This window comes from Oryctolagus cuniculus, chromosome 3 (assembly GCF_964237555.1).
Source record: "Oryctolagus cuniculus chromosome 3, mOryCun1.1, whole genome shotgun sequence".
Taxonomy (NCBI): domain Eukaryota; kingdom Metazoa; phylum Chordata; class Mammalia; order Lagomorpha; family Leporidae; genus Oryctolagus; species Oryctolagus cuniculus.
Window position 1 is genome coordinate 170,166,411 of NC_091434.1, and position 22,444 is coordinate 170,188,854.

Below are 22,444 nucleotides of genomic sequence, written 5' to 3' on the forward strand. Positions count from 1 at the left end.
CTGCAGGCAGTGGCTTTACCTGCCACACTGCAGCACCAGCCCCTCAAATGACTTTTTATCATAAAGATTTAACAGCAAGTGGTTCTACATACAACTATCTCCTTTTATCCCTTTGGTTGTGATCAATGTAGTTACTACACTATTCCATTGCAGATTGCTAACTATTAACTGGAATTATTTGGATACAATCCTTCCCCACGTTACACCACTTGAGTATCTCTTCCTTTTTCTCAAGATAGGTGCTGGGTTGTGGAGCTTTGGACTCTGCTTCCCTATCCTGCTTCAATACTTTGACTTGTCTGCAATGAATTTGACTTTGTGTCCTTGGTTTGGGATTGCCACACAGTATGATGGGAGTTCAAGCTCAGGTTCCAGACCAGCACACAGGGTAGAGAAGTCTGATTCCCGAGAGGCGTTTCAGTCCAGATGCGGTTCTGTGCCTGTCCATGTGCCTCGGTCTGCGGCTGAAGCTTCCAAACACTGCCTGTTTAGCTTCCCACCCTATCAGGGCACCCTGACCTTGCCTGCCAAGCACTAAGACCGTGAGAGCCCTTCTCAGCCCAGAAGTGTCGGTGCCTCAGCCCCTGAAGCCTTCTGACCTCTTGGTATCAATTCCCACGATGGTGACTTCATTCGTAGCACCTTGGGATTGTTCTTGCTTGGTTTCAGCCTTTCTGTGTATTAAAAACAAAACTAGCTTCTGTTTACAGTTGTATTTTTGTCTTTGACTGGGGGTAGCCTCCCACATGGGCTCAGCCAGTCATATTGACCCGGTCCATGTGGGAAAGCAATGCTCTTGAAACCTGTTGCTGCTCCTTTGTATCCAAGGGCCCTCTTAGAGATGAGCAACACTAAGACATTTATAGTCATAAGGGCTAGATCTCTGGACCTTATCATTGTCTTAAAGGAAACGTTAGACATTATTTATAAATTCTGTTAAACAGTGACCTGCTTTGTATTTCAACATTCCTTTTCAGAATTGCATATTTTATTTTCCTTTTAGCCTTTTGGAAGTATTTTGTCCATAGCAAGACATTGTAAGGGTGACTTTTTCAGTCAGCAACTAGAACCCACTGTTTTTTGCCAGGAGTTTTTCTTCCTTTAATTGCACTCACAAGCCTGTCCCGACTGAATGCTAGGACTACTCAGAGGATCTGTCCAGTGGGTTTTGTGCACTGATTTATTATTATTATTATTTTACTCTATTTTATTTTAAAAGTTAGATACACTGACCTTAAGCATATCATGTATTATGTTTGGACAACTATAAAAATACAGAACAGTTCTACCACTTGAGAAATACCCTTATTCTATTTTATGCCTTTTATTTTAAACTTTCTTTTTTTTCCTCCCAGATGTTCAGAAGTCTTACCTGAAGTCAGAGGAGCCTCCCAGGAAGATGACTGTTTCAAATGTGAAAGATTTCCAGGACTCCACAGACAGAAACTACTTTGTTAAATTATGGCCCAAACTTTCAGCCAAAAAAACCCCAGTGGTAAGGCAGGGGAAGAAGGGGTAAAGCCGCAACTGAACCTTGTACGAACTCAGACAAAAATGGGCTTCATGTTTTGAAACCAATACGTTTCCCCCAAAATTTTTCCCTTGCTGACACCAATTGAGAACAAAATTTTCCCGTTCTTTATACATCTCTAAGAACAGACATTGATTATAGAGTATTGAAGATTTTGTGAATACCTTTCCCCCAAGGCTCCCAGTGAAAACTGTGACCCTCAACTCCTCGTTTAGCAAGAACAGAAAAGCACCTTGGTCATAGTAATGCAGTAGAGCACATCTGAGTTTGAGTGTTTGGAGTCTGGGCCTGAAAAGTGAGTCTACTCAAAAAAAGAGTTTTTTTTTTTTTAAGGAAAATTTTATTTGAGGGAGTTACAGGGAATGAGAGAGGGAGGGAGGGAGGGAGAGAGAGAGAGAGAGAAACAAGAGACCTTCCATCCACTGGTTCACTCCCCCAATACTCCCCCAATGACTGCAGCAGGTCAGGATGAAGCCAGGAGTCAGGAGCTTCTGCTGGGGCTCCCACTTGGGTAGCAGGGGCCCGAGGACTTGAGCCCATCTTCCACTGCTTTCCTAGGTGCATTTGCAAGGAGCTGGATCAGAAGTGGAGCAGCTGGGACGTGGAATGCCAGAGACACAAGTGGCGGCTTAACTCACCATGCCACAACGCGGGTTCCCCAGAGTTCATGTTTTAGGACTTAGTCCCAACTCATTTCCCTGAGAATGTGGAATAATCAGGATGTGGGGGAGTACTCAGTGCACAATCGGCACTGCATTCCGATTAGATTTGTTTTCCTGTGATGATTTGGGAATACACAAAGTCTTACATAGTTACAGTTCGCCACAGAAGGGGCAGATCTTTAGTTTGGGTTGTCAGCTCTCTGGTTGTGTTTCCCCAAGACAGTCCTGTTGTAAGCAAATAGTTGCACCATCTTCCAAAGTTAGAACAACTGGGGGCCACCGTGATGTAGACCGTAACACTGCTGTCTGACGTGCCGACATCCCACAGGGGCGCCAGTCTGAGTCCTGGCCACTGCACTTCTGATCCAGCTCCCTGATAGTGTGCCTGGGAAAGCAGTGGAAAAGGGCCCAACTGCCTGGGACACTGCCACCCACGTGGGAGACCTGGAAGAAGCTCCCGGCTTCAGGCCTGGCCCACCTCCAGCCATTACAGCCATTTGAGGAGTGAACCAGCAGATGGATGGCCTCTCTCTCTGTCTCTCCTCCACCTCCCACTGACACTCTGCCTTTCAAATAAACACACTTTAAAAACAACAACAGAAAAGAACAGTTGGCAGTGGTGTGTGAGAGACTGGTGGCCCGTCCCTTCCAGCCAGGAGGCCCAGGCTGTGGTGCACACGGCCGTAGCTGCACTGTATTCTGCTCTGATGAAGTCGCGATAGGTTCTGTGTGTTCTAGCGCAAGAGGCGGATGCCTCTGCCCCTGTTCATCTGTGTTCCCTTGTCCCCACGCCGCCAGCTTCCTTCTCAGGAGCTTGAGGGAGCTCTCACATCTGACCCAGCACCTTCTCTCTGCCTTCTTCACGCTGCGCCCACGGTTCCTGACAGCTCTGTCCCTTTGGTTTATAACGCTGATGGCAGGAGACTCTGATTAGCCCAGCTGGACTTCCGAAGCCACGCCAGGCAGGTCGTATAGACTGCTGTGCCATCCCCTGTGGGATGTGGGGCCACGTTTAGTGCAGATCCTGGCTTGCTAGCAGCAGCAGTGGGTGGAGACGCTGCAAACATCTGTAGTGATAGGAGTGTGTGCCATGATTCTTGAGCGCGTAAATCTTACTTAGTCAAAATAAGTTAAGTCTGGGGTTCTTCCCTTCAACCAAGGTCTGTAGTAAATCAGGCGCCTCTCTGTCTCTCTTTTTTTTTTTTCTCTCTCTCTCCCCCTCCCCCCTTCCCTCCTTCTCTTTCTCTTTCCCCTTCACAAATAAATTAAAACTAAAGAAAACCCTGAACTCAGTTCCCAGTTCCAGGCTTCAGCCCCCTGCCAGGAACTGCTGCAGGCATTTGGGGAGTAGATCAGCACCTGTGTTCTTTGTGCTCTCTCCCCTTCCCCTTCCCCTTCCCCTCCCTCTCCCCCTCTCCCCCTCCCCCTCTCTTCTTCCCCTTCCCCTCTCTCTCCCTCTATCCCTCTCCCCCTCTCTCCCTCCCTCTCTCTTCCTCCCCTTCCCCCCTCCCCCTCCCCCTCTCTTCTTCCCCTTCCCCCCCCTTCACTTCCCCCACCCCTCCCTCATCCCCTTCCTTCTCCCCCTCCCCCTCTCCTCCTCCTCCTTTTTCGTGGGTTAGGAAAAGTGCTTCTTGCTCAGTCAAAAGCCTAAATCTCAAACTGTTCAAGGCTGTTGATTTAATGTGTGCGTATTTTCCTTTGGAAACTATCAAAGAGCCTTTGAGCGTGTTGGACAGGGCAGGGGTTCCTGTGGCTCCTGGTCTTCTGTTTGTGGTTTAGGGTCTGTTGCTCTGAAGCACCCCTGCATTGGTGTTGGAGGTTGCATTCTTCCTCTCCTGCTCAAAACCGCCGCAAAATTCACCACAGCAGTGAGGCTTTTCCGTATAATCCTGCCAGTAGGTTATTCTGATCACTATTCCTCTGAACCTTTGCCAGTTGAGCTGGGTATGGCAGAGGGCTGAACTGACACACCCGACAGTTCTGTGAATTAAGACAATAGCATGAACCTCTGAGGTCCGTGAAGACGGGAAATCGAGCGAACCATGCCTGATTTGGGTTGTAGCTGAAGAGCCACCGCAGAGAAGGGTGAAGAAGAAGCACTCAAGACTGCACAGGAACTACAGCTTAGATATTCTCATCCCTGACAGTACGGTCAGGAGTCCTGCCTGGCCTTGTGTACCTGGCATAGGAAATACCCCATAGGCAGTTTTGAAAATACAGTATTTGCTACACAATGAAAAGTAACCAAGCACACAAGGAGATGGAAAACATGCATAGGCATGACAGAATCAACCGATGACGGAAGCAGGCCTCACAGGGTCTTCAGGTATTGGTAATATCGAGTACACAGTTTGGAACGTCCATGTGTTGCTGTTATCAAACCCAAATGTTAACCATGATTGTATTTACAATCTTCCAGAATACAAGGAAAAACGGGAAATTCAACCAAAAACCAAATTGAGAATTTAAAACCTGGAATGACTGTGTGGGGTTTTTTTTTTTTTTTTTTTTTTTGAGGTGAGGAAGAGGCCGGAAGTAACTGAAATTAATACCAAGTTAAGACACAGCTGAAGAGAGAATAGGTTGAAAGATTGTTAGGAAAAATATGTCTTAGACAAGAAGATGGAAAATACAGGGAAAAAGGAAAACACATAAAGCAAACGATGAGAAGATCTGACATGTGTTATAGAATCCAAAAAACAGAGATGAGGGGAAATGGAAGAGAAGCAACATTTGCATAAAAAAATGGAGAAAATTTTACAGTCCTTCCAGAAATCATCAAGCTACAGATTAGAGAAATTCTGAAAACCTAATTTAGACACATTTATCTTGAAATTATATTGTACCAGAAATAAACACAAAAACCTAAAGAGTAAAGGAATGGAGGATACGTTCATAAGAGCAGCAATTCAGTTGACGGCTGATTTTCCAAAAGAACCGGAATCGCCGGCGCCGCGGCTCACTAGGCTAATCCTCCGCCTTGCGGCGCCGGCACACCAGGTTCTAGTCCCACTCGGGGCGCCGGATTCTGTCCCGGTTGCCCCTCTTCCAGGCCAGCTCTCTGCTGTGGCCAGGGAGTGCAGTGGAGGATGGCCCAAGTGCTTGGGCCCTGCACCCCATGGGAGACCAGGAGAAGCACCTGGCTCCTGCCATCGGATCAGCACGGTGCGCCGGCCGCGGCGGCCATTGGAGGGTGAACCAACAGCAAAGGAAGACCTTTCTCTCTGTCTCTCTCTCTCACTGTCCACTCTGCCTGTCAAAAAATAAAAATAAATAAATAAATAAAAGTAAAAAAAATATTAACAAAAGAACCGGAATCAAGAAGGCAGAAGAATATATGTGAAGTGATAGAAGAAAATTATTGCTAACCTAGAATTTTGTACCCAGTAAAAATACCCTTCAAAAGTGAAGGTGAATTAAAGTTCTTTCTAGACAAAGGAAAGGGAATTTGACACAGAAATCCTAGATGAATGAAAAAATGTTAGAGAAGTTTCCTTAGCTAAAATGAAATCTGATCAAAGGAACTGAAGGGCAGATATGCCAGAAAAAAGAGCAAGAGAAAGGTAAAATGAGAGTAAATCTAATGAGATCTTGACTTTAAAAAAAGAATGGTGATTTCAAAATATAGAGAGAAAATCAGATTTTATAAAATAAAAATATAAAAATTAAAATGTACAGCACCAGTATTATTGAGAAAGGTGTAAATGGAAATGCTATGTTCCAGAATTTTTCCATTTGAATTCTAGGAAGAGGATAAATGCAATAATTAATGTTGGAACACTTGAGACTTTGATGAGCTAGGAACATATATTTTAATCTCTAGGGTGACACTCAAAGATTAGGAAATGTATATTTTTTTAATCCAATTGGAGGAAGAAGTGAAATAATTAATAATTCAATGTTGATCCAGAGGTACTAGTCAGTTCGATAAACTAGGAACAGGGATAGTGTAAAGTTTAGAAACACCAAGTGTTTTTGACAGGATTATTAGATAAAATGTCAATATGCAAAAAAATTATGTAATAGCAACAATTTTTCTAAAGATTTTAAATGTATTGCCAATAGCATCTAAAATATTTTAAAATAAATCTAATGTAATATATATAATAGTTCTATACAGAAAAAATGAAGCCCTAAATAATTAGAGGAATTGACCATGTTCGTGGATTGCAAGACTCACTATGAACAAATGTCAGCTCTGTCCAATAGATCTTATAGTTTCTATGCAATCCAGTCAAAACCTTCCATAATATTTTCTGTGCAAATTGGTGAGATGATTTTAATGTTTGTATCATCACAAAAACAAAGAGCCCAGGAACAGGCCTATCACACATGGAAAACTGATCTATAAAAAAATGAGGCACAGCTAAGTTAATAGGAAAAGATATTTTCTGTATACAGCCAATTGTATATAAATAGGGAAAAATTAAATTTAACCCTAATCTTGTACCATATGCAAAAATTAAGGTGTGGATTGTATACACAAATGTGAAGTCAAATTAACAATACTTCCAAGTATGGTGTGAAGCCCCGGCCTGCTGTTGTGACCATTTAGGGAGTGAATTGGCAGATGGAAGATTGATCTCTCCCTCCTTCCCTCCCTGTAACTCTGTCTTTCAAGTAAATAAACAATTACTGTTTTAAAAAGAATATATTTATGACCTTGAGATGGGAAAAGATTCAACAGTAACACGAAACAATTACAAAGGAAAATTTTGAAATATGGAGGTACACTAAAATTAAGAACTTAATCAGAAAACAACATGAAAGAGAAGAAGAGTGCAAATCAGAGAGGGAGAAGCTATTTGGAATAAATCCAACAGTATTTTTGTCCAGAGTATATAAAGAACTACAAATTATTAAGAAAGAACAGGTTATTCATAGGAAAATGCTTTCACAAAGGAGGCTAGCCAGATGGCCAGTAATGATATGCACAGATACATACAGGCTCGTTATTAACACAGTGCAAATTCTTTTTTTTTTTTTTTGACAGGCAGAGTGGACAGTGAGAGAGAGAGAGACAGAGAGAAAGGTCTTCCTTTGCCGTTGGTTCACCCTCCAATGGCCGCCGCGGCCGGCGCACTGCGGCCGGCGCACCATGCTGATCCGATGGCAGGAGCCAGGTGCTTCTCCTGGTCTCCCATGGGGTGCAGGGCCCAAGCACTTGGGCCATCCTCCACTGCACTCCCTGGCCACAGCAGAGAGCTGGCCTGGAAGAGGGGCAACCAGGACAGAATCCAGAGCCCCGACCGGGACTAGAACCTGGTGTGCCGGCGCCGCAAGGTGGAGGATTAGCCTAGTGAGCTGCGGCGCCGGCCAACACAGTGCAAATTCTAACCACAACGAGATGCCACTGCACGTAACCTGGAAGTGCTAAAAGATAAGACTGGCTGCTAATATGTGGGCAATGGAAGTTCTTACAAAGACCGCTGGTGTAAGGTGAACTGGGTATATAATAGAAAAATGGCTGGACTTAACTGAAATTGAGCATACACTTACCAGGTACTTCCAGTGTGATATTCCTGAGTACACCTGACAGAAATGAGAGGCCTGTGCTCCAGAAATACAAAGAAAAATATTTATAGAAGCACCGTTCATGGTAGTCCTAATCTAGAACCTCAAATATCTATCAATAGAACGTGGCTAAGCAAAAGTTGTGAGTGTTCATATGATGAGTGTGGGGAGCAATCCGGACTGGACTAAGTTACTGAAATTAAGACTTATTCTATGCATCTGCTCTCCCACAATATGGCGCTGGGAGAGAAGTAAACAGCTTCCGCACAGCTGCCTCCAGTTCAGCTAATAAACTGTAGGACTTGCTCCTGATTGGAGAGCAGCGTACTCGGCGTGTGGGCAGCCGAGTTAGGATTGGCGGAGGAGGACTATAAAGGAGGAGAGAGACGGCATGCACCGGGAACATCTATGGGGAACATCTAAGGGAACCCGTGCAGCCCCCGAGAGAACCGGCCGGCGGTGTGCCGCTCCCCTGCGGAAGTGGGGAATGCGGCCAGGGGGAACTGCCCTTCCACGGAGGTGGAAGGGATAGTAGCCAACCCGGGAAGAACCAGCAGCAAACCCGAAGAGGGGGAGCGACATAATGGTGCCGTGACTCGGATATGAAGCCTAGGCAGGGTTTAGTGTCGTTCCTCCACGAAGAGGGGGAGCGACAATGAGAGGTATACAGTAATGTAAATGAACAAACCTCTCTACATGGATGTATTCTACAAATGTATTCTTGAACCAAGAAATTCTGATTCAAAGGAATACATATGATTCCATTAATATAGAAGTAAAGAACAGGCAATGCTAAGTCTTGATATTTGGGGCTGCGAGTCGAGGTGATAAAAGTGTGAAGAAGGGGGTCTACTTTGTGGCACAGCAGGTAAAGCCTGCAAAGCCAGCATCCCACGTAGGTGCCGGTTCATGTCCCAGCCTCCAATCTAGCTCCACGCTAATGTACCCCTGGAAAAGCAGTGGAAAATGCCCCACGTCCTTGGACCCTTGCTGCCCATGTGGGAGACCTGGATGAAGTTTTTGGCTTCTGGCTTTGACCTGGCTCAGCGCTGGCCACTGTGGTCATCTGGGAAGTGAATCAACAGATGGATGATCTCTCTGTCTCTCCTTCTCTCTCTGTAACTCTGACGTTCAAATAAATAAAATCTTTAAAAAATATACGAAGACGTGGTTACAGTGCTTATCTCTGGAGAGGGAATATAAGGTGGTAATGGTTGAAAATTTTTTTTTATTTTTATTTATTTTTTTTATTTTTGACAGAGTTATAGACAGTGAGAGAGAGAGAGAGACAGAGACAGAGACAGAGACAGAGAGAAAGGTCTTCCTTCTGTTGGTTCACCCCCCAAATGGCTGCTACGGCCGGCACTGCGCCTATCCGAAGCCAGGAGCCAGGTGCTTCTCCTGGTCTCCCAGGCAGGTGCATGGGCCCAAGCACTTGGGCCATCCTCCACTGCCCTCCTTGGCCACAGCAGAGAGCTGGACTGGAAGAGGAGACGCTGGGACTAGAACCCGGTGCTCCTGTGGGATGCCAGCACCGCAGGCAGAGGATTAACCAAGTGAGCCACGGTGCCGGCCCCTGGAGAAGTTCTTGAAGCATGGGATGCTGGCACACATCGGTGGGGCTCGTGCCACCTGTTCTGCTCACTAGCTGAACAAGCCTCAGTGAGTCACTTAGTCCATTCTGGGACTGAGTAGGATTTCCTGAGGGATTTCACTTGAAAAATTAAGGGCGATCAGTAAGGAATCTGAGGGCGATGGCTGAAACCAGAGGCAGGCAAAGTGAACTAAAAACCAGTCTGAAGGGCTTGAAGAGGGATAGTTCAAGTCACGGTAGTAGACCAGATTAGGGTGAGAACTGTTCAGCAGTGAGACCCAGGTCACTACCCCCACTGGATACAGATCTGAGGAACTGGAATAGTGAATTAAGGGCAACTATGGACAAGTGGAAAAGGAGTCACACCCGCGGTCTGTGATGGAGGAGTTCATTACGTTGGTGCTAGTCTAGACGTCTAGGAAGGGCTGTTGCCCTCAAAGCAATCCTCTCCATTCCCATATGCAGAAGACCCTTCCTCCCCGCTTCCCCATTCATTCCTTCCCTTCCTCCTTTTCCCCTTTCCTCCCTCCCATTCCCTTCCTTCTCCTTCCTCCTAGTCCCTCACTCCTTCGGCTGTCCGGCCATGCTGGATGGCTGAATCCCTATCACGGAGGCAGGGTCTGGGTTTGCCGTTCCTTGTAGAACAGATACGTGCTGATCAGACCCTGCTTTAGGTAACAGAACACACCAGACCTTGTCTCTGCCTTTATGGAATGAATATTTTAGTAGTGAGACCCTCTGAGCCACTGCCTTTGGTGAGTGCAGGTCGGTTGTCTCCACCCCTCTGGAGAGCCTCAGTATCACCAATAACCAGTGTTGCGTGAGCTGTTGTCCACTCCCCTCCCTAAGGTTGCTGGTAGTTTAGAACCTAAATGACTTGTCTCTGTTAGGAAGAAATGCCCAAGAATATTATTATTAACTTTTCAAATCTGAAAAATACCCGCTAACATCATGTTTCTTAATTGTTACCCCAATAGTTTATCAACATAAAATACTTCCTATAAAAATTATCATAATGAATTTGAATAATTCAATAAATATTCAGTTTACTCATTTCCTCATTCCTTCTTATATAATTGGTTGTTGATTTTCTAGTCTTCAATGGTATTTACTTTCCTGCATGACTCCCAGAGGACATTAATTTGAACATCTTTAAGATTCGTGGAGAACTGTAAATATTTTAACCAGCCTTACCTCTTAAACACAGTTTTTCTTTTTAGGCATGAACTTAAAAAACAAATGTACATCTCTTTTCTTACTATTGCAAAAAGTGTATAACAAACAATATCCAATGAGAAGTTTTTGTTTATGCAACATTCAGAACTCTCAGTCCTTGTGTGTTCCCTATAAGGTAATCGCTATACCTCAGGAGGAGTTTGCCTCCCTGATAGTAGCCCCACCTTCTTTAGCACACACAGAGGCTGTGCTGCCTTAGCCAGGATTTTGTGCTCTGGAATTGCTCTAGAATTTTGTGCTCTAGAATTGTGACGACGAGGCTTTGCCTGTCTGCCCTTCAGTTGTGTCTGTTTATTCAAACAGCTCCTCCAACTTCCAAGAGGCACCTTTACCCCTGAAACAGGCCAGGTCACCGAGAGCAGATTCTCTGGAATTTACCGAATGACCCGTTCATTGAAAGCCAGTTTAGCAGGTGTCTGTCTGCAGCAGGTATGAGGCCAGGGAGAGTCGATCCGCGGGACAACGTTGGGCACCTGCATCTGCCAAGCACCCTTTCCTTTCGTTGCTCTGAGTCAGCTCAGGCAGGAGAGGCCTCTTGTCCAAGGTCACGCAGTCTAGACGTGTCTATTTTCATCTCAAAAGAAAAGTGTTTTCTTCTACTTATACAGATTTTCCAGTGTTGATATATCGGTGTCCATCCTGGGAGAGTAAGTGTGACATTCGGTATCTCTGGCCTTTGTTCTTTATGTCCGACTTGAACTCAGGACCCTCAGGACTGTACTGTTTCACTTGCACTTTCTCTCTTGTCGCTCCCCATCTTCGTGGAGGAACGACACAGGACCCTGCGCTGTTCTTTCCTCTGCTCGGCCCTCCCCAGGTTTGCTGCTGGTTCTTCCCGGGTTGGCTGTCGACCCTTCCACCTCCGTGGAAGGGCGGTTCCCCCTGCCACATTCCCCACTTCCGCGGGGGAGCGGCACACCGCCGGCCGGCTCTCTCGGGGGCTGCACAGGTGTTCCTCAGGTGTTCCCCTTAGATGTTCCTGGTGCATGTTGTCTCTCTCCTCCTTTATAGTCCTCTTCCGCCAATCCCAACTCGGCTGCCCACACGCCGAGTACGCTGCTCTCCTCCAATCAGGAGCAGGTCCTGCAGCTTGTCAAGTTGGTGAGAGGCAGCTGTGTAGAAGCTGTTTCCTCCTCTCCCAGCGCCATATTGTGGGAGAGCAGATGCATAGAATAAGCCTTAATTCCAGTAACTTAGTCTAGTCCGGGTTGCTCCCCACATCTCTTCTCATGAAGCAGGCTCTAGCTGGGTCTACAAGCACAGAGCAGTGTCTCGGAGGTGTTCTCTCTCTCTATGTGTGTCCAATCCCCAGTGCCCCCCTTTTCTAACCATTCCACCATGTCCATATCAGCACTCGACACAACATAGATCCTGCAGGCTCCCAATCACGTGGCCATTCCATGGACTTCCTGTGTTAAGAAATTCATTTCTTCCCAGATGGTTTCCCAGATCCAGTCCCCTGCATGGTTTCAGTGAATACATGTTGGACCAATGAATGAATATAAAAATTTTGTGTGGAACTTGATCAGATACATTCTGTTGCTTATTTTATGGGAAATTAGCTTTCTCAAACTTACAGAAGGGACTGCAGTTCCTTCAAATGGCATTAAAATACACGGCAGCTTTCCCTGCTATGTCCCCAGCCACTACCTCTGGCATAGACCTCTTTCTGTTGTCTCTGTTGAGTCGGTCCTAATACTTTGTTTTAAAGATTTATTTTATTTATTTGAAAGACAGAGTTACAGAGAGAGGTAGGGACAGAGAGGTCTTCAATCCGCTGGTTCACGCCCCAGATGGCCGCAACAGCCGGAGCTGCGCCGATCCAAAGCCAGGAGCCAGGAGCTTCTTCCGGTCTCCCACGCGGGTACAGGGGCCCAAGGACTTGGGGCATCTTCCACTGCCTTCCCAGGGCACAGCAGAGAGCTGGATTGGAAGAGGAGCAGCCGGGACTAGAACCAGCACCCATATGGGATGCCGGTGCTTCCTGCCAGGGCTTTAACCTGCCGCGCCACAGCGCCGGCCCCTATCCTAATAAATTTATATTCCCCTCCCATCAGCTTCTCTTAGAGTGGACCAGTATCACAGGGAAGCCCAGAGGGCCAGTCTGTTGACTCCCGGCTGACCAACACCCTTTGGAACTTACTGTAGGCCTCTTCTCACCACCGCTGGGTTGGGACAGTCCTGCGTTTCTGCTGGGAGTCCCACACGTCCTGCTCCCTTCCCAGTGAACGTGTGTTGGCTGTCTGTCCTGTTCTCAGGTCTGCTACTCATCATGCTGCTTCCTTTGTCTGCCTCCCATGTAGACACTGATGCCATGCGGGCATTATGGCTACTAGAACGCCCCCTATGTTTTGGGATTTTTTAGTAGATACCTTGTCACATACTTTTGTTGTTAACTATTTTTTGTATGTTTTTCATTTTGCTGTTTGCTGTATCTTTTTTTTTAATGTGGAGATGCTGGAAGATGCAGAGCTCTGCTGCTGCCCCTGTCTTCTTCCCAGCTGTGACATAATTTAAATCCAGCATCACTAGGAGACAAAATGAGGAAGATATAATGTGAAATTGCAACAGTAAATATTGTCCTAGGATAGAGTGATTGGGGCAAAATAGCAGTACACTCAGGAGAGTGAATATTAGCAGGCACAAATAAATGAGCAAAAAAATACTTTCAAAGCCAATTTGGTTACTTTATAGTAATTTTATAGTAATGTGCTGCTATTCAGATATATTTGTGGAGTTATTTTTTTAATATTTATTTATTTGAAAGGCAGAGTTACAGTGAGGCAGAGAGAGAGAAAGAGAGAAGAGATCTTCCATCTGCTGGCTCACTCCCCAAATGGCTGCAACGGCCAGAGTTGGGCCGATGCAAAGCCAGGAGCCAGGAACCTACTCCAGGTCTCCCACGCAGGTTCAGGGGCCCAGGGACTTGAGCCATCTTCCGCTGCTCTCCCATGCCACAGCAGGAAGCTGGATTGGAAGAGGAGCGGCCAGGTCCTGAACGGGTGCCCATATGGGATGCCAACACCACAGGCAGCGGCTTCACCTACTACACCACAGCACCAGCCCCTGTGGAGTTATTAATACATATAAGTTTTAAATGGTGCAGTTCAAATGGGGCTTGTTCTTCTCTTGGGTCATCACAACCTCTCTGCTGACCCACCAGCACAAGTGTTATCTCCACCCTGCTTACACACAACCACAGAGCTAACGGTCGGGAAAGAGTAAAATGGTCTTAACAGCCAAATACCCGCATGAGAGTCTGTGTTTAATCAATCCACATTAGCCCTCATGTCTCGTAGTTTCTAAGAAGCAATCTGAAAAGCTTGGCCTACACTTTTGCAAGGTAGGAACAGTTAATAACAAATTCTAGTCTAGATTTCAAGGAATGGTAAGCACTCTTTGCATTAACCCGTTTCCTCCCTTCCATTTAACTGTTGTTAACTTCTTGCTGATGTTTGTGTCCTGGGTGCAGTGATGCAGCAGTGAGACTCTGGTCCCTAGGATGTGGCTTTATTCCCCAAAGGTGTTCAGCATGCCCCCCTTCGGATCATTATAAAGCAAAGTCACTCTCCAGACAAGTTTCTGTGATGCAAAAATGCTTTTAGAACCAGAATCGGGTCAACTGTATTCTTAAAAAATCCCCCCCCCCAAAAAAACAGGCAAACTTGTAAAAGTAAGCCAGCTCCAAGGCGAAGCCAGGAGGTTAGCTTATGCTGGGGTTCACCTTTCTCTAGCATGTTTATCTGCTATTATTTCTTACATGGTTTTTAATAAACGTCAACATACAGTGTAGTTTAGTAATGACATGAAAATCAAAACAGCAAGCAAAGATTGCTGTATTTTAAAAACTTTTGGGGCTGACGCTGTGGCGCAGCAGGTTAACGCCCTGGCCTGAAGCGCCGGCATCCCATATGGGCGCTGGTTCTAGACCCAGCTGCTCCTCTTCCGATCCAGCTCTCTGCTATGGCCTAGGATAGCAGTAGAAGATGGCCCAGGTCCTTGGGCTACTGCACCCACGTGGAGACCTGGAAGAAGCTCCTGGCTCCTGGCTTCAGATTGGCACAGCTCCAGATGTTGCGGCCAATTGGGGAGTGAATCATCGGATGGAGGACCTCTCTCTCTCTCTCTCTGCCTCTCCTCTCTCTGTGTGTAATTCTGACTTTCAAATAAATAAATAAATCTTTTTAAAAAAAGCTTTTGCTGTTTAAATAGATGTTATAAATATCTGTAAATATTGGCCTTTTGTGTAAAACAAATAGGCGTTTGCTAATTTATATTCTCTGTAAGTTAAGAATTTTATATTTTAGCTTTGCTTTTAAAGTGGGAAAATCCATTACATGGGCAGTTGCTAACCAGGGCATACTCCATCAGATGATCTGTTTGTAAACGTGTACTATTTATAAAAACAGGACATCATGCTATCAAGATTTTGGGTTTTTTTCCTTCTATCTTTTTAAATTCCATTTTGACATCAGATTATAAACACTTTGATTGCAGAAACTGTTTTTTTGAATCTGTTTTCACCCCAGGTGCTTACTAAGGATGGATAGTGATATAGGTAAAATATGACAGAAAGACCTCTCAATTTCTCCTATGTCAGGATCATCCTTAAACATAGTTGGCTATGTTCATCCAGTCAGTTAGCCCTCTGTATGTGCTCATGTCTGGGAAGACCGAAAAGAACAATAATCTGTGTACTTGAGAAGCTTGTAATTTTATTAGAAAGATAAGAAATGCAAACATGAAATGGAAATTGAGCCTAATGGTTAAAGTGCTAGTTCAGGGGCTGGCACCGTGGCTCACTTGGCTAATCCTCCGCCTGTGGTGCCGGCATCCCATGTGGGCGCTGGGTTCTGGTCCCGGCTGCTCCTCTTCCAGTCCAGCTCTCTGCTGTGGCCCAGGAGGGCAGTGGAGGATGGCCCAAGTGCTTGGACCCTGCACCCACATGGGAGACCAGGAGGAAGCACCTGGCTCCTGGCTTCGGATCGGCGCAGCGTGCCGGCCGTAGCAGCCATTTGGGGGGTGAACCAACGGAAGGAAGACCTTTCTCTCTGTCTCTCTCTCACTGTCTAACTCTATCTGTCAAATAAAAAAAAAAAAAAAAGTGCTACTTCAGACACCGGCATCCCACATTGGAATCCTGGGTTCAGTTTCTGCGTCGTGTCCTGATTCCAGCTTCTTTACAATGTGGACCCTGGGAGGCCACAGTGATTGCTCTTGTAATTGGGTTTCTGCCATGCATGTGGCTGACCTGTTTGAGCTCCTGGCTCCCAGCGAGGGTCTAGCCCAGCCCTAGCCACTGCTATTTGGGGAGTGACTCAGCAGGAGGGAACTCTCTGAGTCCTTTTCTGTCTCCCAAATAAATAAATCAATACATATTTGAATAAACATATTAAAAGCAAAAAATTAAATTTATTTTATTTACTTGAAAAGCAGAGTTACAGAGGGAGACAGAAAGGCAGAGACACAGAGATCTTCCATCCAGTGGATGCAGAAGCCAGGGATGGGCCAGGCTGGAGCCATGATCCAGGAGCTTCATCCAGGTTTCACAGGTGGATACCGGGGCCCAAGACTGGGCTGTGTTCTTTTGCTTTTCCAGGCTCATGAACACCTGGGGCAGCTGGGACTCACAACACCAACCTTAAAACAAATTTTTTTTTAAAGTAATGAAATGTTAACACAAAGTGCTCCATTAGTATTTAGATGTTAAATAAAGCTAATAAAATTTCAGTCTTTATAAAAGCATTTTGTCTTATTTATAATCCATTGAAGAAATATCAATCTTTTTGTGCCTTTTTTTCCTTTTTCTATTTCTGCTGTTTGAATCTCTGGTAAGACAAGAATGATTGTAGCTATTTTAATGTTTTTATTATTTAATTATTTATTTATTTAATATTTTATTTATTCAATATTTTTTATTTTTTATTTTTATTTTATTTAATATTTTTAACATCAGCATAATTTTCTGATTGTATTTCTTGCCTAGGAAAAAGATTCTGTCCACAGACAACATGAGACAGCCCGGCAAGCCCTCATGGGAAAGACACCCCCTCATCACATATTCCTGTTTCAAAGGTAGCAGCTTATCACATTTATTGATACCTAAGTGACTTGAAGTTGATTTTTTTGTGAATCCTCAACAGAAACAGAAACCTCTGTACTAAAATGGACCCAGCAGTTCAGTAGAACTCCAGTTCTTGAGTTGTATTTCCTTTTCATTTATATATATATATACACACACATACATACATATATACATGTATGTATATGTCCATATATGTATACATACATATACATATGTGTATATCTACATATATTCTGGGTATCAGAAACATGTAATTACTGTTCCCTATGTTGGTAGGCAGCCGTTGAATAGACTGATTCAAAAGACAGGCAGTGTGGTCTCTACCAAGTTCAGCAGAGCCGAGTCTGGGGCCTGTGTGTGACCACTGACCAGCAGACTCATGCCTGTTCCAACACTGTAGCTGTAGAAACTGAGAGATTGTAAATATGAGCTCCAAATAGATCCTTACAAGGGCAGACAGACACTTTGAATTTGCTTGCTTTATATGGTGCAGTTGGGCAGCTTTGTACAAAGCAGCTTAGCAAATCTGAGATGAATTGCAGCAGGATTTATTCCCTAAAAAATGGTGAATGATTCTTTTCGTTTAAAGTCACTCTGAGAGAACAGGAATGCATGCCTTACTTACAAATAGATGAAAAAAATATTTAATATTAGAATTTAGACTATATTAGAATTTTTAGAACTATTTCACTCAGGTGAAATTTTAAAGCATTAATTATAAACAACATTGGAAAATGTCTATTTCAATTTTTATAGCAGTTGGGGCCGGGACTATGGCTCAGAGGGTTAACACCCTGGCCTGAATCGTCAGCATCCCATATGGGCACTGGTTCAAGACCAGGCTACTCCACTTCTGATCCAGCTCTCTGCTATAGCCTGGGAAAGCAGTGGAAGATGGCCCAAGTCCTTGGGCCCCTGCACCCATGTGGGAGACCTGGTGGAAGCTTCTGGCTCCTGGCTTTGGATTGGTGCAGCTCCGGCCATTGCAGCCAGTTAGGGAGTGAACCAGCAGATGGAAGACACCTCTCTCTCTCTCTCTCTCTCTCTCTGCCTCTCCTTCTCTCTGTGTAACTCTGACTTTCAAATAAATAAATACATTTTTTAGCAGTTGATAAATTGTTGGACCTTCCATAACAACATACAAATCACAAGGAAGATAATTTGCCTGTATTTATGGCTTTTAATATATTAAAGAATATTAAAATGATACAAATTTGCCTAATCTTCAAATTAGATTCTAATTATTGTAGTTGGCTGGATCTAGGCTGTTGTCCTCAAATCAAGAAGGAATTCCAGGGTGAGATGTGGTCAAGGTCAACAGAGAAGATTTGTTTACATGCAAAGCAAAAGCACACACTGAAAAGGAGTATGTGCATATTCAAAAGTTGCACTCAACCAGTGCGGATTAGGGGGTGGTGTTCATGGCAGGAATTAATTGAATATTCAAAGACGGTGGAATTCGGGCTGGAGCTTAAGAGCCATTCATCTCTCTGCCCTTCTCTGGAAAATCTTGCAAGTATCCTGGCGTGGTAGCAGTGGGAGTGCAGGCCGTGGTAACTAATGATTTTAGAATTAGCTGAGTCATGGCCGGATGTAGCTGGCAGCCATGCTGGGTTTGTTTCAGCCAGCACCAGTTAAGCAGCAAAACCACAGAATCTGAGGTTGTCTACTTCATGGAAGTTGCTAACAACCTCTGTCTGCCAGTGACTAAGACAAACTTTGAAGTGAACGTCTCTGAGTGGCTACATTACATTACTCGAAATACATTTTATTGGCATTGCTTTTATGTGAGATATAATGGATGTTAATAGTATTCAGTTGTTAAATGTATGTATGCTTGGTATCATGACAAAGTCCTATGGGGTTTGTTTTTTTAATTTCCAATTTCAGGGGTCTGGTACCAGTACCTGTGCGCGGTATTACAAATTTAGAAGATCTAAAGAGAAGTTTTGATCTTTGTGAAGATTATCTTAAACCTCCCTTTGGATCATATCCTGAAAAGAGGTGAGTTGCGTGTTTGTGGATGGAATTGGTTATTCCCTGCTGGGTGCAATCAGCATGCACATTCATAGGCTTCCGAGAAGTCCTGAAACTGGGAAGCAGGCCTCCTCTTCTCACCGTGAAATTGGAAAGGAGTAGACCACAAGAATTTAAAGAAATAGTCAATAAACACTCAATCAATGAGAAAAGCACTGAAAAATATGATAGATATGATAGTTTTTAAAATGAGCAATGCTTTCCTTGATTTCTGAATTTTACTGTTGTGATATTTTGTGTTTTTTCCTAAAATATGATGAATAACTGTCCCTTCTGAGTCTGCTCATCTCACTAGATACTAAAAACCCCAGCGTTATAATTAATTAGCTTTCCTTTTTTTTTTTAATATTTGGCTTTTTTTTTTTTTTTGACAGGCAGAGTGGACAGTGAGAGAGAGAGACAGAGAGAAAGGTCTTCCTTTTGCTGTTGGTTCACCCTCCAATGGCCTCCACAGCTGGTGTGCTGCAGCAGGTGCACCACGCCTATCCGAAGGCAGGAGCCAGGTACTTATCCTGGTCTCCCATGGGGTGCAGGGCCCATGCACTTGGGCCATCCTCCACTGCACTCCCTGGCCACAGCAGAGAGCTGGCCTGGAAGAGGGGCAACCGGGACAGAATCCGGCGCCCCGACCAGGACTAGAACCCGGTGTGCCGGTGCTGCAAGGCGGAGGATTAGCCTAGTGAGCCACGGCGCCGGCCATTAATTAGCTTTCAATAACATTGTGGAAATTGTGGGTCAGAGGATGTGCTTAAACTCTGCATTTTTAGGACAGTATGGTTGGCTGATGGAAACATAGTGAGAAAGAGGAAACAAAATGTCTAGTTGCCCCACCCATAGGCTCATGCATCATCTGTTTCTATGGGGAAAAGGGCCCAGCCTGTCACTCAAGGTTGAAACTTCCTGTTTCAACTTGAGCCTGTCACTCAAGGCATTGAATAGCAATGGTAAGAGTGGGCATCCTTGTCTGGTTCCAGATCTCGGTGGAAATCCTTCCAACTTTTCCCCATTCCATAGAACGCTGGCCATGAGTTTGTCATAAATTGCCTTGATTGTATTGAGGAATGTTCTTTCTATACCCAATTTGCTTAGAGTTTTCATCATGAAAGGGTGTCGGATTTTATCAAATGCTTTCCCTGCATCTGTTGAAATAATCATATGGTTTTTGTTCTTCAGTTTGTTAATGTGATGTATCACATTTGTTGATTTGTGAATGTTGAACCATTCCTGCATACCAGCGATAAATCCCACTTGGTTTGGGTGAATGATGTTTCTGATGTGTTGTTATATTCTATTAGTAGTGTTTTGTTGAGGATTTTTGCATCTGTGTTCATCAGGGAAATTGGTCTCTGGGAAATTGGTGGTTCTCTCTCTTTGTTGTATCTTTTTCAGGTTTAGGAATTAAGGTGATGCTGGCTTCATGGAAGGAGTTTAGGAGCATTCCCTCCATTTCCATTGTTTTGAATAGCTTGAGAAGAATTGGAGTTAGTTCTTCTTTAAATGTCTGGTAGAATTCAGCAGTGAAGCCATCCAGACCTGGACTTTTCTTTGTTGGGAGGGTCTTTTTTATTACTGATTCAATTTCCATCTTGGTTATTGGTCTGTTTAGGTTTTCTATGTCTTCACAACTCAATTTAGGTAGGTTGTATGTGTCCACGAATCTATCCATTTCTTCTGGGTTTCCCAGTTTGTTGGCATACAGCTCTTTGTAGAGGTTTCTGGTGATTCTTTTTATTTCTGTGGTATCTGTCGTTACATTTCCCTTTTCCTCTCTAATTTTATTGATTTGGGTCTTCTCTCACCTCTTTTTTTTTGGTTAGTTGGGCCAATGATGTATCAATTTTATTTATTTTTCTAAAAACCAGCTCTTCATTTTGCTGATCTTTTGTATTGTGTTGTTTAAAGTTTCAATTTTGTTTATTTCTTCTCTAATTTTAATTATTTCTTTTCTCCTACTAGTTTTGGGTTTAGTTTGCTGTTGTTTCTCTAGGTCTTTGAGATACACTGATAGCTCATTTATTTGATGCCTTTCCAATTTCTTGCTGTAGCCATCAGTTACTATAAATGTTCCTCTTAACACTGCTTTTGCTGTATCCCATAAGTTTTGATATGTTGTATTGTCATATTCATTTGTTTCTAGAAATTTTTTTATTTCTTTTTTGATTTCTTCAAGAACCCACTGTTCATTCAGATGGCGTGTTGTTCAGTCTCGATGATTTTGCATATGTTCTAGAGATTCCTGAGTTGTTGATTTCCAGCTTTGTTCTGCTGTGGTCAGAGAAGATGCATGGCATGATTTGAATTTTTTGAAATTCGCTGAGACTTCCTTTGTGGACTAGCATGTGGTCAGTCCTAAAGAAAGTTTCATGCACTGGTAAGAAGAAAGTTCCATGCACTGGTAAGAAGAATATTCTGCAACTGTAGAATGGAAAGTTCTGTAGTTATATTTTAGGGCCATTTTGTTCTATAGCATCAATTAACTCTGTTGTTTCCTTGCTGATTTTCTGTCTGGTTGATCTGTCCATTGCTGAAAGTAAGGTATTGAAGTCCCCCATTACTATTGTATTTGAGTCTATGTCTCCCTTCAAATCCCTTAACATTTCTTTTAAATAGCCAGGTGCCCAGTAATTAGGTGCATATACATTTATAATAGTCAAATCTTCCAGTTGAATTGATCCCTTAATCATTATATAGTGCCCTTCTTTGTCTCTTTTAACAGTTTTTGTGTTAAAGTCTACTTTATCTGATGTTAGGATGGCTATACCAGCTCTTTTTAGGTTTCTGTGCATGGAATAACTTTTCCCATCCTTTCACTTTCAGTCTTAGTGTACCTTTGTTGGTGAGATGTGTTTCTTGTAGGCAGCAGATAGATGGGTTTTGTTTTTTAATCCATTCTGCCATTCTTTTTAATTTTTAAAAGCCTGTGTCTTTTAACTGGAGAGTTGAGGCCATTTACATTCAAGGTGACTATTGATAAGTAACTGCCATTTTTTCATAAATATTCCTATTATTTACTTCAGATTTCCTTTGTATTTTCTGCCTTCACCTTCTTTCAGAATGATGACCATGTTTCTGTGTTTCTGTGTGCAGCACATCCTTAAGCATCTTTTGTAGGCCTGATGGGTGGTAACAAATTCTTTGAATTTATGTTTGTTGTGGAAGGTCTTTATTTCACCTTCGTTCAAAAATGAGAGCTTTGTGGCTGGCACTGTGGCTCACTAGGCTAATCCTCCACCTGTGGCGCCGGCACTCCGGGTTCTAGTCCCAGTTGGGGCACCAGTTCTGTCCCAGTTGTCCCTCTTCCAGTCCAGCTCTCTGCTGTGGCCTGGGAAGACAGTGGAGGATGGCTCGAGTGCTTGGGCCCTGCACCCACATGGGAGACCAGGAGGAAGCACCTGGCTCCTGGCTTCAGATCAGTGCAGGCGCCGGATGTAGCAGCCATCTGGGGGGTGAACCAACAGAAGGAAGACCTTTCTCTCTGTCTCTGTCTCTCTCTCTCACTAACTCTGCCTGTCAAAAATAAATAAATGAGAGCTTTGCAGTGTACAGTATTCTGAGTTGACAGTTTTTTTTCTCTTAAGACTTAGAATACAGAGCCGGCGCCGTGGCTCAATAGGCTAATCCTCCACCTTGCGGCGCCGGCACACCGGGTTCTAGTCCCGGTTGGGGCGCTGGATTCTGTCCCGGTTGCCCCTCTTCCAGGCCAGCTCTCTGCTATGGCCAGGGAGTGCAGTGGAGGATGGCCCAGGTGCTTGGGCCCTGCACCCCATGGGAGACCAGGAAAAGCA

General features: G+C 44.3%; 1 protein-coding gene across 4 annotated transcripts in view; it reads left to right on the plus strand.

The window, feature by feature from the left end:
- Nucleotides 1–22,444, plus strand: part of LRGUK (leucine rich repeats and guanylate kinase domain containing) — a 125,794-nt gene that overhangs the window by 92,116 nt on the left and 11,234 nt on the right. For all 4 annotated transcript variants that reach the window (XM_002711985.5, XM_017342684.3, XM_070071326.1 and 1 more), the window contains 3 exons: nt 1,356–1,495; nt 16,524–16,612; nt 18,513–18,626. In XM_002711985.5, coding sequence (XP_002712031.2) covers nt 1,356–1,495; nt 16,524–16,612; nt 18,513–18,626 — 343 coding nt within the window. The remainder of the gene's footprint in view (nt 1–1,355; nt 1,496–16,523; nt 16,613–18,512; nt 18,627–22,444) is intronic.